The sequence below is a fragment of the Ostrinia furnacalis genome, unplaced genomic scaffold (genome assembly GCF_004193835.3).
Source record: "Ostrinia furnacalis isolate ACB-3 unplaced genomic scaffold, ASM419383v2 OfSCF0732, whole genome shotgun sequence".
NCBI lineage: Eukaryota > Metazoa > Arthropoda > Insecta > Lepidoptera > Crambidae > Ostrinia > Ostrinia furnacalis.
The window spans coordinates 107,502-124,762 of NW_021130971.1; the positions used below are offsets into that span (position 1 = coordinate 107,502).

The window sequence follows — 17,261 nt, forward strand, 5'->3', positions numbered from 1 at the left end:
TTTTTCATACAAAAGGATTTTCCCGGTAATTCCTGTTTCTGTGGGAATTTCGGGAATTCCTTTCTTAGTGCACCTCTACGGTACCTAAGCTACGTCCCTTATAAATTTCAAGTGCCTACGTTTAGCCGTTTAGGCTGTGCGTGGCCTATGTCAGTGAGTCAGTCATACAAAAGGAATTTCCCGCTAATTCCAGTTCCCGTGGGAATTTTGCAATATCCTGTTGTAACTAAGCTTTAAGTTTACTAAGGTACCTGCATGCCAAATTTTAAGCGTCTAACTTACGCGGTTTAGATTTTTTCATACAAATGTTTTTTCCCGCTAACTCCCGTTCCCGTGAGAATTTTGCAATATCCTGTTGTAACTAAGCTTTAAATTTACTAAGGTACCTGCATGCCAAATTTCAAGCGTCTAACTTAAGCGGTTTAGATTTTTCATACAAAAGGATTTTCCCGCTAATGCCCGTTCCCGTGGGAATTCCTAAGTATCCTATAACCTGCCCAGGAGTATGAAGAATAATTGTACCAAGTTTCGTTAAAATCCGTCGAGTAGTTTTTGTTTCTATAAGGAACATACAGACAGACAGACAGACAGACAGACAGACAGACAGACAGACAGACAGACAGACAAAAATTTTACTGATTGCATTTTTGGCATCAGTATCGATCACTAATCACCCCCTGATAGTTATTTTGAAAATATATTTCATGTACAGAATTGACCTCTCTACAGATTTATTATAAGTATAGATGTAAGTAAATTATATTAATTAAATTATGTTTTTGCAATAACCATTAAATTGGAACTGAAATTATTTTTTTGTTTCCTTTTATATTTTCATGATTATTTTACAATCACTTGTGTTACTAATAACTTTGTCACTCACACACTTGTGTATGTAAATGTCAAAGAAAATACATAGGAGACGCAAAATAATTTTACTACTAACCAATCTTCAGGCTAAAGACATGCATACCTTTGATTATATTAAAACTTTATTTATACATGTCATATTATACACATGTTAGTCAAGTTAGGTTTTTTAAGCACGTAATTTTGTTTAATATGCTAACTTTATGTCACGAGTACCTACCAAAGTAAAAAAAAAGTTAATTAATGATTTCAAAGGTCTCTCAGAAGTTGTTGATCGCCTAAAATCTTTGCTAACGGTGTTTTTTTGCAAGTTTTTATTATTTAGCCTTCCGGCGTAGTCCAGTTTAATAAATTAGAGGTTATTTAGTGGGCCGATAAAAGATGTCTTTCTTTACACATTTATTAAGTTTTTTGAACCAATTTTATTATGCATATTCGATCGGTTGCTATGACATGCGACAGCAATTGACAGACTAAGGCTGGATCCACACACAAGGAGAAATCTCGTTAAAAACGACAAATCTAAGGCTGTGATGCACCAACTTACTTTGACCGTAACTTTAATAATAAGTACAGTATACGGTGAGTTTGTATGGAGTTTGATATATTTTTGACGTTTGTTAAAGTCAAAATAAGATAGTGCAACTCAGCCTAATAAAGTTTTAAAAGTTATTTACTTACTACAAACCATGGCCTTCTGTATGGAGAAACCATAATTTATCAAGATAGATTAAATTCATAATAATCATTTGTCCTATTCCAAATATCGCAAAAATCATAGTTCATGATACATAGATTACATAGTTCAGCTATAGGAAAAAATATACCTACTTATGTTTAACTTGCAGACTCGCTTTTTTGATCGCGGGAGGCGCACAGATCTACAGGTATGTTTTTACTGTGATGAGCTATCAACTTGTAAACTTATTTTTGCAACATGATTTCGGTTCGCATGGCAACTTAAGAATTATTCGATTGAGGAGATAAATAATAAGTAGGTTATAATAATAAGTAGAGCACAGAATAATAATAAGTAGGATTGGTACGAGTAAGAAGTACTTAATACGAATCGATGGAAACAGTTTGTTAAAATTAATAATTTCGACAGTAAATTCAATTAAATTCCTCGTAATAAAACCTCTTGGCAGACGATTAGTTCAAAACTTCAAGGCTTAATGATCGAAATAGATTTCCATATTTTATTAGCGACTAATGAGCATCTGTTAAATTATTCAGACCGAATTATCATTAGTCATAGTTTTTAAATTTTAATTTGCATAAAATCTAGCTTTAGACGAAAACCATAAAGCGTTTACTGTAACCAAACTGTCTGCTGGAAATAAGTAACTACCTAAGCAAGTCTTCGTTTATAATTATGATCTTAATACACGAATTAGTTTGTCAAAAAATATGCAATTTATATATCCTAAAGCCATAAATTAAACGTGTACATGTTTTTGAACACCAGTATATTAAGGAAATGGTGTTTATATAATTAACTGTTAAATTGTATTCATTTGCATAATGAATGACTCGTTAAATGAGACACAAATCATAATATCCTCGGCACCAAAACACGGGTGGTATAATAAATAGGAAAGTAGAGATAAAATATCATTTGAATATATTAGCATAATATTTTGTCCACTGAATATTGTTTTCAATATGCTGTTGAAACTTTGATATATTAGGTACTTATAAAAACGTTTGTCATAACTGTTTTATTGAAAGAAGTTTGTTTTGCAATGCAAGTATTTTTTATAGAATTAAACAATTCCATAAGCTAATAATATTTTCGATTATAATTGTATTAATTTATTAATCTTATTACAATAAAGAATAATGAGGATTCAAAGTATTCAAACGACAAACTCACGTACCTACACATTACATGAAAATGGGACACTGGGATGTTAAACACCGTCTATGACAGTGTTCGATTTAATTTAATTTTAGTAAAGAGGGACTCTTTTAATGTAATATTGACATTTCACTATTATGTGATTTATAAAAATTGGTTTCCATCGTAAAATCACAGTTTAATCCATAACTCCTAATAGTTTAGGAAGCTTTCAGTCTGTGCTTTCTAAGCTCAGCAGAGAGCGATGACGGATGACTTTCGTCGTGAAAGCCTATACAGGTTTTTAGTTCGTTTGTTATGAAAATAATTATTCTGTGAAGATTCCCCTTAATTATATCTTGTCACTCCAACAGATCTAAATTTGGTGTTGGCAGTTGAAGTAACTACGAGGGTTCAGAGTTTCCTCTCAAAAAATGTTGCTCTACACTCTACAGACAAAAATATTATCATCAAACTTAAAATATACCAAACATTTCCTCCATGTTTGAAGTCGGCCAAATAACATGTTTATAATACTTATAAACTAATCGTCAGGCGTTAATTTCTTAATTTCGCACTTCCTGATCTAGCACCATTTTGTTAGTTAGGCCCATTGACCTACTAAACTAATCGCAAGACTTCATTCAACAATCGAAAATCGATCAACAAAAACATACCTACTTATCTGCCTAGTAAAACAATGACCTCACTATGGGCACACATTAGATAGTCACAGAAGACGATCGCCTGCAGTAGTAGGTACCTACTTCATTTTGAACGCACACGGACGCGTGTTTCAAGCGGGCGGCATTTTTTTTTCATTTATTTAACAACTAAAAAAGACAGTTACTTGGGGACAATTACATTTAGATAGCTTTGAGAAACTCTAGATTTGAGCTCGCAATCACTAGTTTAGACTGGTTCGCGACACTTCGTGCGATATAACCGGGACTATTCCCACCTCTCGTTCCCACCGCTGCAACTCCTGTGTAGCCAGGATCTCTACAGATTTGCCTTAAAAAACTCAACCAATGAAAGTCTCTTTTTATTAGAAGCTGACTTCGTGCGATATACTTAGGAAATATCGAGTCTATGTGTGCGTTGCCCGAGCGCACTTTGTATGTGGATTGTCTTCTGCTCCTAATTATTGTATGGTAGGGGTCCTTATACTGTTACGGGTCAGCATCGGTCGGAACTAATGGATCTATCCGATTCGAACGTGCCAATCGATCGATATCGATAAACGGACCGGTTCTCTAGATACGATCGATATAAATAAAAGTAATGTCGGTCGTTTGTTTTTAATGCCAAATCGAGAACAATGAGAGCGCGCCAAAAATATAGTTGAACTCATTATCAGTTGGATTGTGTTTAGTTAAGCGCCAACTGGTAAAGCTTTAGAGAATGCTTTTTGGAATTATCCGAGCATAGATTACTTATTTAAAGACAATGAGTTAATCTTGTTAAACTTTTTACGTTAGTTTTTTGCACGTTTTGATAAATCTCGTCACAAAAATGAATGTGTAATACCTTATAACTCTAGCGAATTGATTTTTTTCTTTGCTGTATGGTTTGTTGATTAATTAGCATAACTGGTCCAAGTAATATACCCTCGTGAATCGTCGAGTGCTCGTATTTGATGTTCTAATACTGAACTCATTATAAAAGTTACATTAATAGGTCTTTTGCCCGACTTCTCGTATGAATCGGTTTACTTATTTGATTAAGTTTTTCATTGCTGTCACCGGGTAAGTGGATAAATAATGTGTGTGTGAAGTTAAGAATACGAATGAATAAAAGAGGTACATAAAATTTAAATCGTTTTATTAATCTCCATAATTAATCGTAAGTTAAATGAGCAATAAATTATAAATGCAGACTTCAAATTAAATGCAATAAATAAATAAATTAAGTCAGACTTTTGCAAATATACCAAGACAAGTTTTTGGTTAGTCCAGTAGTCGTCTTGATATGATTGCTTTTGCTTATTCTAAATGGATTTAAGCCTGAGCGTTGGCGTGGGCGGTGCCAAAGCCAGAGGTGTTGGCGTTCGAGTTGACTACCCTGTAGCCGGCGCTCAGACCTTGGGTATTGGCAGAGGACGAAGCCTTGCCGAACCCAGAGCTCTGGGCATCAGCGGAGGTCTTGGACGCACCGTAGTAATCACCGTGATGCTTGGCCAAACCCACGCCGGCGCCGAGGTTGGCCGCGGAAGACGCGATGCCAGAGCCATGGGTGTTGGCGGTCGTCTTGGCGGATCCATAACCAGCGTTGATGTTAGCGTCGGCGTTGGCGGTTCCGAAGCTTGAGCCGTGAGTGTTGGCGGTAGTCTTGGCGGAACCGTAGTTGGATCCATGGATGTTAGCAGCGGAGTTGGCGGACCCGTATCCACCGTTGGTGTTGGCGTTGGCATTAGCGGAACCGAACTCAGCACCGTGGACGTTGGCGTTGGACTGAGCAATACCGGCTCCCTGAGTCTCAGCGTTGGACTTGGCGGCTCCGTAACCGGACTGTGTGTTAGCCTGAGCCTTGGCGGAACCGGAAGGAGCGTCGTAAGCGGTGCCGAAGTGCCAGTGGATGTGCTTCTGGTTGGTGGTCTTGGCGGAGGAGATAGCGTTGCCGTATTCGCCGTTCACGTTGGCGTTAGCGTTAGCGGAGCCGTAGTTGGAAGGCTGGTAGCCGTGAACCTTGGCAGAAGCGATGGCAGATTCCTGAGCACCGGTGTAGGTAGGCTGGTAGCCGTGAACCTTGGCGGAGGCGATGGCGGAATCCTGAGAGCCGGTGTTGGCGGTGGATGAAGCAGAGCCGTAGCCGCCGTTCATCTGAGTTTCGGCGGTGGAGCGGGTGGCACCAGAGTTGCCTTCGGCTTTGGAGGAGGCGGAGCCATATCCGGCGCCGTTGGTGCGGGCGGCGGTCACAGCTGAGCCATAGCCGTTGTTAGCGTTTGAAGCAGCGGTTCCAAATCCAGAACCAAAGGTTTTGGCGTTGGTTGAGGTGATTCCGTAGCTGCCGACTCCTCTTTGGGTTTGGGCGGAGGACTGGGCGGTGCCGGCGCCGTTCGATTTGGCGGAAGAAATGGACGACTCTGAGTCACCGTTCATGATAGCGGAGGACTGAGCTTCGACGGCAGGGATGCTGTAGCTGATTTCAGCGGGCACTTCGAAGTTTTGGTGGTACGAGATGACAGTGGCGGGCGCTGGGAGAGGGTAGTAGGCGCCGTTCTGGGCCTCGGCGATTGCTTTGGCTCCGCCGTAGACGGGAGCTTCGGGAGCGTCGTAGACTTCGGCTTGAGCGACGGCCTGGCCGGGGTAGACCTCGCCAAACCCGTCGTTGCGGGCAAGCTGGGCGCCGACGGAGCCGCTGCCAAAGGCCTGGGCGTTGCCGCCGTTGACCGAGGCAGAGCCGGACGCCTGGCTCACGCCGCCATAGTTGCGGCTGTAGCCTTGGCCGATGGAGAAGCCTCGTCCATCACGGTACAGTACACCTGGTACAGAAACAAATAATTAATATTGTGGATAGGTATAACAATTATAAAAAAGTAATCAAATCGAGATCTCATTATTTTCAGCTAATTATTTGAAAGTATGAACTCTCAATCAATCAGAAGAATCAATTAATACAGAAAATTGATTTATCTCGCTTACCGTTTATAAGGACGGGGCTAGATTGGCACATGGCGAAAAGAGCCACCGCTACGACGAATTTGGCTGCCATGTTTGTTTGTTGTGTAATGTTCGGGAGGAGACAGCTGACTGGATGAAGTGAGAGCATTTCTCCGCGCTTTTATAACGCGCCCGCCGCCACCACTCCCGCGCACGACTGACCCGAAAGCCCTGAACTTCACCTACTAATATCGGATGTGACGGACAGTCGTAAATTAAGTGATAGATTACGGTAGATTAATGAAGGATCTGTCGCGAATTTTGCCAAATGGTTTCTGTCTATAACGTTCCGAATGTGGTCATCTAAATCATCGGGTGCGCTGACCTCTCTACGTGCAATCGATCGATATAATTTCAGTTTATCGCCCAATTTTGTCGTCTAAATGATGAAATTTTAACATGGTCGTCAATATGAAATACGGTTTCGTGGGAAATACCGGCTTTTGGCAGTATTCTACCTTTAATTAAATCGTAGATTATGTTTTTTCTTGTAAACGGACGATAAGGAGCTTTTATGAATGTCGCTTCCGAAATAAATAACTCTCTTGTGATGTACTTAAATGAAATTTAAGTGCTAATTTATACTGTAAGATGGTGATTAGGTACTTGATAGGACACCTACATAAATATTTGATTAGTTAAAATAACTAATTCCATAATATTAAGGATTAGATGATTCAAAATATGGAATTTCGTTATTAAAATGCATTTAATCTATTGATTTTGCTTAACGCGGTTGCGCTTTCAAGATTCGTATAATTTTTGGGTTATTAAAATTATTCGCAATATTTTTGAGATGAATCGCTCGAATCAAGAATATCATATTAGAAGAGATTATTCTCTTTAGGTCTATTTATGAGGTCGCGGGAAGAGCCTGGATGCGGGCAGTGCAGGACCGTTCATTGTGGAAAGCCTTGGAGGCGGCTTTTGTCCAGTTTTGGATGTCATTTGGCTGACGAACGAACGAACTATTCTCTGTTTTTCCATTTATTTAATAATATTTAAAATAAACTAAAATATTGATAACAATTGGTACAAATGCCACACGCATTATACATTATCCTCGATCGCATAAAATATTAGCTATTTTTTTGTAAGTCGAAATAACCTACTCAGTCTGCTGGTATCCGCCACTGATGAAAAGTGTTTTTTTAACTATAGATTTACCGTATGTGCTTTATTGCATGAGACTATTGGCTTATTAGGTCATTTAATTAATAGTTAATTACTATTGGTCCATGAATTTATTTTACTTTATTTATTTTAAGAATGCTTCTGTTTCTCTATGGACAAAGAATCCCTTTAAAATTCGCTTTGGTCTGACTTTTCTATTATTTTATGATAGATGTAGTTAAAAATCAACCATATTTTAAGTTGTAAGATATTAATATAAAGAACAATTTATTTTACCACATTAACTCGTACAACTAAAGTAGGTAACAGTGTAACTGTAAATGCTTCCAAGACAGATTAATTAACACCTTCTCACATCTTAGGTGTAATATTGCTCATTGATAATACAACCGTTTTTTGTTGTTATTTTGTGTTGACTTTATAGTATCTTTATCATTTCTAAAAGGATATAAATGGGTAAGTCTCATCATGAGTCATTCATTTTATTACTGATCAAAAATTTTAATGAAGGATCGCGAATCAAAAGTACATGACGTTGTTTTTTTCTTCCTCGAAGAAGTGTTCAGTTAGATAAGCATAGTTTATAGTTTTCTATTAGCATTTCTTGTATATCATCATCATCATTAGGCCATTTAATATCCACTACAGGAGCACGACTAGAGGCAAACGGAAAACATACTTGTTTAATGTAAATTCTTAAAATAGAGCAAAAGAAGGTAAGTTATTACGATCTTTTGCATATCATTATCGACTGCCTCAGGCGGGTCTTAAACCCACGTTTTTTCACTCACAGAGCGATTGATCTGATTACTGAGCTACGGAGACATACGCCCGTATTCACAAACATTACTATGAGGTCTCACAGTGCGCGTGGACGCACAGGTCCAACATCAATCACAGAACTCTATTCAACGCTGTGCGTTCGATTTGCTGCTTCACTTAAGCAAGCATCGTTTGTGAATACGGGCGATAGGTAAGTCGGCTTTGTCAAGTTTTGAATCTCATAGATTTACAACAAACTTCTTTTTCCAATGGCACTGACAACGGCAGCACACCAAGCTAAACGCTCTGTGATATTTTATGCAGTTCTAGTACTTAAGTGTGATTTTGTTATAAAAATGTAGTCTGATGTCCACTGTAGTACCTACAAACATAATTGGCCGCGTAGCTCATGGTACCCACCCTCTACAAACAAGGGTTACTTCCACTCTATATCGAATCGAATGATTAAAATATCGAAAAATCAATATAGAGGTTTAAATTAAATGTCATTATGATTAATGTAAACATAAATTCATATACACATTTTTTTATTTCCCACTAGGGTACCATAGCCAACAAGGAACCCTTACCTCTAGATCTTCCTATTATACTATGCAACGTAAGATCAACTTTCGATATTTTGATCGTTCGATCATTTGTAAATTCGATATTCTAAACGTTCGATATTTTATTCGTTAGATGAAACATGTTCGATATTTTGATTTTCGATCATTTGTATTTCGATATGGTGGAGGTAACCCGGTCTACGGAAGCAGTTGTTGGTTTTTAACCTGCATGGGTAAATGTTATAAATATGGGACTAGGATTATCTCTTTACAAGTGCTTATAAATCAGTTGGTTTATCTACATCAACTTTAACCTCTTTTCTCGCTCAAGAACATCTCACAGTTTGAAAGTCTCAATCAGATCCTGTTAGTGTTAACTCGTCTGCAAGATATGGTCGACTCACAACTATAAACCCAGTATAGCTCCATAATAAATCATGTCTATCGAAAGTATACAAGGTATCGCAAAAAACAATCAGCGATATAGTTTCTAGTTTGTTTATAACTTTCGCTGTCACCGGCGTGTCAGTTAAACTTTTTCTTTTGGTTAAGTCGCGCCGGATTTTGATATAAAACAATAGTATATTTTGTCTTGTTGACCGGCACTAACACTGGCTTAAGCTAGCACAGAGAAGTGAAGTAATAGACTGATCATTTATAAAGTGAAAAAAAAAATGTAAAAAAAAATACAATGGCTTATTACGATGTTAACTTATGACATTAAACAAAAAGTTTTATTTATTTTAGACTTAAAATTCCTTAAATATTTGATTTTATTACATTCATAGAATGAAATCCCATTAAACAAAGTGTATATAAAAAGCGTACTTACATAATAGTGTAAAAACAGATAAACAGGATTGTTAAAGCTCGATAGAAGAAGAGGACTTATCAATCCCATTAACCCCGTAACTAACATGTAAAAGAACTAACTAACACATAACTAGGTGATTGCTATAGTAATTAGCCTATACATAGTTATTGGTATATTGGATTGTTAATAAGTACCTAAGAGACAAAAATATTTGCTACAATTGGACTGCGTACAGTGCGTATTGCTCAGAAAAAATATTTGTCTTTTTTCCTCTCTTAATAACTTCCATTAGGCTTGTTTCTTTTTATTTTAGGCAAGTTGGTCAGTAACTATGTATTGGCTAATTACTATAGCGATCACCCTACATAAAAATAATTTAATGTCGAACTCTTGACTCTACGTAGAGCAGTGCTCTGTATATGCTAATATTCCGCGAAGGATCTGGACAGGCCAGTATCAAGTGACATCGATTAATTACACGCTAGTTTCGAGTAGAGATCGACGGTCAAATGGCACAGTACAGAGACGGTTAGCAGTAAGGTAACAATGACTTGAACTTACGCCCATATACACAAACATTACTATGAGGTTTCACAGTGCGCGACGCACAGGGTGACACACGAACCAATCACAGAGTGCTATTCAACGCTGCACGGTGATTCACCCATAGGCCAAAAATCCAAAAATGTCACTGTCTAATCCCGGTCCGATGATGTCCCTAGGTTATTAACTAGTAACCAAGCTATCAAAAACTATAAATAGTAATGTAATAAGGTCAAGGTTTCATTCACTTTTGTGCATCGGAAGTGAGGGCATCTCGAGTCTATTTACCGCGAGATGTGAGTCGTCGAAAGTTAATCACTATGTTATTGAGTGTTACTGTGCCAAATCAAATGTTTAAGTGTGTTGATCATATGGAGGTTCAAGAACAAGGCTATGTACTTTTATTATCAACCATTTTAATTTTTTATAATGCTCGGTTTATTTTTATTGAATTTTTTTAGAGACCCACTTTTTTCGAAAAAAAAAAAAAATCCTTAACTTCTATTTCAATTAGACTTATAACTTTTGAAATGCCTTGTAATGCCATGAATTATTATTTTTTAAATAGAAGAGACTGTCCCTAATATGGGCATATACGTTTCATCTGCCGCTTTTTGCCTCTTTTTAAGTTATAGGGTATCAAAGTATAATTTTCGGTAGTATTAAAAATAAAACATTTTTTAAATATTACTTTTATGTTGTTTTAGGTAAAATTTTCAAATGTTTCGTTTCGAGGATGATGATATAGACCTTTGGCACTCTATATAGGGTAGTTCAAAGGAAAAAATGATCATATTCTTAACAATTTGATCCAAACTTCGTGCCTAGCGGATAACGTTGAAAATATTGATTTAGAGACTATAAGTAGTAAAATTAACTATGTATGTGCACGAATTTAGTTTTTATGGGCAAAAGCAATTCGAACTAAATCTAAATTAATAGAAAAGCACTCTAATTGGTTGAATAATGTCGAAAACATTGATGTTGAGCTAACTGATTTTCGTTTACCTCATCACGATGACGCTAGGCGGTTTGTCTTGAACTCTGAAATTTCAACTGAAATTACTGTTATCAAGAAAAGTCTACTAGATCGGTGCTGGACCATACTTTAGTGTCTAAATTCAAGATATAACATTAATAAGACGAAATTCGAAGAGTTCGCTTTAGAGACAGCTCGACAATTAGTTGCCAAGTATCCTTGGTATAATATACCTGCTTCCGTTCACAAAGTACTAGTCCATGGTACTAATGTTATAGATCACGCTTTATTGGCAATCGGGGAGTTGTCTGAAGAACAAACACATTAAATCATTTAGACGCAATTACACACGAAAATTGAGCCGCATCTTGACCAATAAAGATTAGGTCAACAGGCTTCTTCTTCATTCAGACCCCCTCTTATCAAGTCTACGTAAGTCAAGGCTAAAAAAAGATGCCCTATCAAAATGTGCACTGGATTTGTTATGTATTTAAAATATTATTTTTTGTATTGAAAATTGGAATTGTTATGTATTTAAAATTAATTATATGTATTCTTGCAATTTTATTTTATACTTTATAGTTAACTATTCATATAAATAACCATTATCACAACATTCTAACATTAAAAGTCGCAGTATTAAATGTTTTACATTTTTTTGTCTAAAACAAAATTACTATGAGACATTTTTTCACCTGAAAGTAGACATTTGTGTTGCGAAATATCATAATTATGTTGAAATTTTAATTATTTGTGTATATTCTAACATGTTTCAACGTATAAAATAAAGAAAACCACTTTATTTTGAAGTTGAGTATTTATGGCCGCCTTAGTACGGAGCGTGAATCACAGTGCGCTGTGCGTTCGATTTGCTTCTTCATTTAAGCAAGTATCGTTTGTGAATACGGACGTTAGTTGTGGAAGTCACGGAATATGGCATTAAGTTCAACTTTTGTACTTCAATTATTGTGCAATAAAGTTTGAAATAAATAAATAGATGGGAATGATTCTATGGTGATCGAGTAAATTGTGTATATTTTTGAACAAAAAAAATCCTCTCTTTCTGGGCATCTTTCACAGTCGGGTAGAAAAGCACACCATTTATTGAGATATGGTTTATTATTAACTATTATTAAGTAACTTATAATTAATATAAAAGTTGCCACGATGATACGAGTACTTATAAGTAGAACTTTTTATTGCTTGAAAAGGCGTAGAGTACTTAGTGTGTTTCAGTATACGAGTACCCACCAGCTTAAGAAGTTCAGCTTTTATTTATAAAAAGATAAGTTACTGTTTGTTTCTATGCGTGATGTGTGTTCTAAAGCAAATACCACTGATTTATTACATGCACCACTTAAATACGAACCTGATTTATTAACATAACTGATTTTGTCGCTTTTTGCAAAAGAAAGCAGAGATAGTTTGAACCAACGCTGTTCGGGTCAAATCCTTACGTAGAGTTTAACTATCAATTAGTAAGATCTATTTTCTTAAAAGCCTGTTTAAAGAAATTAAATAACTTAAAACTCGAAATCTGTCTATAGGGAGTCTAGCTAATTTTGGTTTGTTTTCTATGCTGAGTTGCTTACCTTACTTTAAAACCGTAACATAACAATAAACGGTGTTTTTTGTATGGAGTTTGACAGACTTTTGACGTTTGTTAAAGTGGTTAAAGTTATATGGCGCAACTCAGCCTTTATGTTGTCGGCCTTTTGGTTATAACTGTACCTGTTGTAATGTAAGGAGATATTGGTAAATTACGAACTACTTAGTTGAACTTAAAAAAAAACCGTAATAAAATTAGTATATTAATGCCTGTTTTCACCATCGATCCCTAATTTTTAAGTGACCCCTATGAAAACAAAGACCCTCTTTAATTTACTAGAGGCAAATACAGGAAGCCTACGTTTCCCTACTGGCCAAACGGGTTGGGGAGGTCTGATCACTGATGTTCGCATAATTATTTAATTTTGTCCCATATTCGCCTCTTACAACATCCACGAGCATATTTTATTACCTAAGCTTAGATTAGTTTTATTAATCTAAGTACCTAAGTAAATACGTTCTTTTGTAAGTTTAATAAAATAATATTCAATTTCAAAGTTAGCCACATTGTAAATGACGACGACTATTCGGCCTGTTATTCGATTTAATAAATAACTGTTTGGTACTGTTTTTCGATAATGATCTAATCTAGCCGCCTAGATTCGCCACGGTTAGAAAGTTAGCTATGAGGTTGATTAACTGTGGTCATTAGTTATTTTTTAGCTAACTTATCTACTACGCCATGTGCAATGTATGTAATTTATCACGGTTTTAAGAATGAAAATTGAATATTTAACGTTTTTTAACACGGTTCTTACATTCATGGTATAATATTTTAGCTGCTGCTAGAATACTGTGGATTTAGGCTATGTTTTTTAATCGTTCCAAAAATGTATTGAATACCTACTTTACTACTTATTAAATAAATAAATGTAACAATAATTATGTGTATTTAACTAATCTACAAAACGTAATCTTTAAGTGAATTCGATTTAACCAATCATACTCGTACACAATATAAAGCAGCGTCAAAGGACGGATACGGTTTTAATTTTGTTATTGGAGGAGTAATTGTAAATGTTTATTACATATCATAAGAAATTAATGTAGGTTAAAGTATTTTATACAAAAAAAAATAGTTATAGTAAAAAAGATTTGACAGCGGTGGGATTCGAACCCACGCCCTTTCGGACTGGTGCCTAAAACCAGCGCCTTAGACCACTCGGCCACGCTGCCACTGGCAACTTCGTCGAAATAAGTTTACATAATCGCAATACCGTAACAGTGTATGACGTATTGTGTGCGTCATACCATTTTATAGTGGGACTTGTGTTTGAGAAACTGAACCTTGTTGCAGTGAGTTAGGGATGATATTTAAATGTACAGATTTCATATGTAAAATAATAATTTTATTTAGTTTTTTTTCTGCGTTCCTATGTCAATCAAGTGTTTTACGTGATTAAAAATGATTATGGTGATTAATTATTACAACCTACCTACACACTTCAACTTTTTCAATTTACCTACTCAATCACTTGGTTAGTTGAATTTACAATAACAAAGTTTTTTAGGACAGGAAATATTATTTTTATTTATTTACAATAAAAAGTAGGATACCATTAGGACTGCTAAGTATAAAGCTTTTCATAGAATCATTGATTTGATTTTGACCTGAAGAAAATAGAATAACCCTTATCCAGGTTTAGGAAAAATGTTAGTTGGCTTTCAACTGCGTTAAATTATTGTTAATTTAAAATACATAGATGTAAGCAGCAAGTTATGTAGTAAAAGTCACCCTTTTACCGTAAAGATGTTGTAAAAGGCGACTAAGAGTAGGCGCACATCGGTGATTTTTCGTCGGCTGATAGTTTAGTCGGGCAGTTGATCAGTATGGGCATGTATGGGAGTGCGCACACTACGCCGATTCGATTTGGCCGATTCTTCATACAATTTAAAATCAGGCACAACTATCGGCCAACTAAAAATCAACGGTGTGCGCCTACTCTTAAGCGACTAAGGGACAGATAAAAATAATATCATACAACCTGTCTGGATATCGTAGGGGGTGTAGGCCAAAAGCTCCAACTGATTCTTCCTTAAGACCTCTTTGTGCCATTTCAGTTTTGTATTTATTCTGACACTTTTGTATGGTATGTAATAAAGATAATTATTTATTTTCATTAAACTCCGTTCAGTAGTTTTTGTGGACAGGGCAAAAAACACGCATCCATACATCCACACACACTTGCATTTATAAGTATAATATTAGTAGGATATTTCTCCTTGACCTTCATAATATAGGGTGTGCTCTTGAAGAAGAGCCTAAACGACCCGATGATGATTATGATGAGATTTTGAAGAGATTTTCAAAGGAAAAAAGTAAATAAAACTCAACAATTTGTTCGTAATGACCTGTATATTTATCTAAGTGTTAAGGAGCATTATTTACAAGGTGGACACTCATTATGTATAATGCTTACACCTAATCTTAACAACGAACATTAGTACAAAACGTCGCATTCGTTTGTTCGAACGATATAAACGTGTCGCGAGAAACCATGTTGATATTTCAAATTGATTTGAAATGCATTATTTGTGACTTGTTTGTTTATTAGCTACGAAAATACTCGAATGAAATTGGAAATGTACATCTAACAGTGTTTAGTTAATTATTAATCTTTGCTGTTGATTTAGTGCAACTTTTAAAACACTGTCCATCACTGATTTTAGTGTGATTTACTGATTTAGCTTTTTTGGATATTTGAAAAAAAAAAACCTAATTGTATAGCAAAGTTCGACGTAAATAGTAGGTTATAATTAATATTTTTTGTTTTTTATCGGTTCCAAATAATTAGGTATTGAGCACCAGAACCTGTTATTATTTCTTGAATGAATCTTAGAGAATCTTTTCGTCGCTAATAAACAAATCACCCATAAGTTTGTCTTAAGTTCGTATTACAGAACGAAACTTAAATCACGATTCAATTTCAAGCAAAGTTTCTGGTTATTGAGTGGACTTTGTTTTTTAACCATTCAAAGGACAGAATCTATAACCAAGATTGAATCGAATTTTAAACAGTGTTTTGTAATACGGGCCTAAGCTTAGAACATTTCTATTTCTGACCAAATATACAGTTACTAAAGCATCGGGGTATTTACTTAATGCTATTGTAAGAACCACTGTTCATTTTCAATATGTATAATATTGTATATTTGATATTTACACTAAATGTAAACAATTCTATGTATTTTCATCCAACAAGCTGTCATTTTAAAAGCACAACATATTTTAGATTTACAAAGTATGATCAAATAACGAATTCATTGTAAATATCAACAAAAATTGAAATTTCAATGTCTTTTGCTTATATTATCGGTTATTTTGTCATGGATTATACAAGCAATAAATGACTTACATATTAAATAAATATGTTTAACTTCGGTAGGTAAATTACAATAGAAATAAAAATAATATGTGTGCACGTATAACTTAATGCATCCCTATTTATATCTTATAGAAAGTTATTTTGAAAACACAAAAGTATAAAATATAAATAATAGTAAAAACAGAAAATTGATGTGGTTCCAAATGAAGCTATTTTAACAATTTGCCATGTCCTTAAATGCTTGTACGGTGTACTTTATAAAGTACATATTTTTTGACATATAGCTTCGTTTAAAATCCATTGAATTCAAGTCTTTTTAACAAAATCTCAAGTCACAAGATTTTTTATTTTATTTATATTAAAGGTACCACTACAACACTCAGATATTTAAATACATTTATATCACACAACCTCTCGTAGGAGTGAAAAATGCAGGATATTTCGAGTGTGTACTAGAATTAGACCATGGATAGGCACAGCATAATGAAAAGACCTATCAGAGACTTAATTTTGAGACTTGAACGATAAAAAAATCTTGTTAAACAGACTTGGCTTAAGTAATATAGGGAAAACAAACAAACAACTGCTGACTACACATATTTGGTTACAAGACTTTACTGTATAAACTATCAGATTAAAGTCTAAGAGATTTACAATTAAAATGTACAATCTTACCCTAATGAGCTGTCGCTCGCTACAACTTACAATTTTATATGGATCCGATAGGAATGTATATGGGACTCTAGGAATTTCTTTGGAAAAACTGCATTATAAATAAATCATTTTATAAGAATACAGACAATATTATCTTAATTAAAATAATAAAAAGATGTTGGCAACATTAAAAATAGGACGTATTTTTGTTCTTGCGAATTCTATTTGTTTGATAAAATAATAGGCCAATGCTCCTCCATCCTTTTATTTGGTATTCGAAAAAAATTGTGATCCAATCATTACTATAGGTACCTACAAAATAAGTTCACAAAATAAAAAAAAACTGAGTATAATTAGGCAGTTCGATTTTTTCAAGTTATTTATAATTTTCAAATGAGTATAATTAATTTTTAACTTTAGGCAGAAAGTTGACAGGCTAATAAATTATTTATAATACCTACACGTATTCATGAATATCCATTGAGTGAATCTAGTTCATGCAC

At 35.2% G+C, this 17,261-nt stretch overlaps 1 protein-coding gene and 1 non-coding gene across 2 annotated transcripts; both read right to left on the reverse strand.

The window, feature by feature from the left end:
- Nucleotides 1–4,517: 4,517 nt before the first annotated feature.
- Nucleotides 4,518–6,452, reverse strand: LOC114349930 (ice nucleation protein). Its single transcript, XM_028300529.1, has 2 exons — nucleotides 6,355–6,452; nucleotides 4,518–6,194 (listed from the first exon to the last, which is right to left on the reverse strand). Exons 1-2 carry the CDS (start codon nucleotides 6,422–6,424, stop codon nucleotides 4,711–4,713), a joined length of 1,554 nt encoding a protein of 517 aa, XP_028156330.1. The 5' UTR covers nucleotides 6,425–6,452; the 3' UTR covers nucleotides 4,518–4,710.
- Nucleotides 6,453–13,874: 7,422 nt separating this feature from the next.
- Nucleotides 13,875–13,954, reverse strand: TRNAL-UAG (transfer RNA leucine (anticodon UAG)). Its single transcript has one exon. It is a non-coding gene; the product is annotated as a tRNA-Leu (tRNA).
- Nucleotides 13,955–17,261: the final 3,307 nt, after the last annotated feature.

Excerpts from the sequence above, each read along its gene's own strand:
- LOC114349930 (XM_028300529.1), bottom strand. The coding sequence starts at position 6,424 with ATGGCAGCCAAATTCGTCGTAGCGGTGGCTCTTTTCGCCATGTGCCAA. Across the intron at positions 6,195-6,354 it reads TAGCCCCGTCCTTATAAACG|GTGTACTGTACCGTGATGGA; the intron begins GTAAGCGAGATA and ends TTTCTGTACCAG.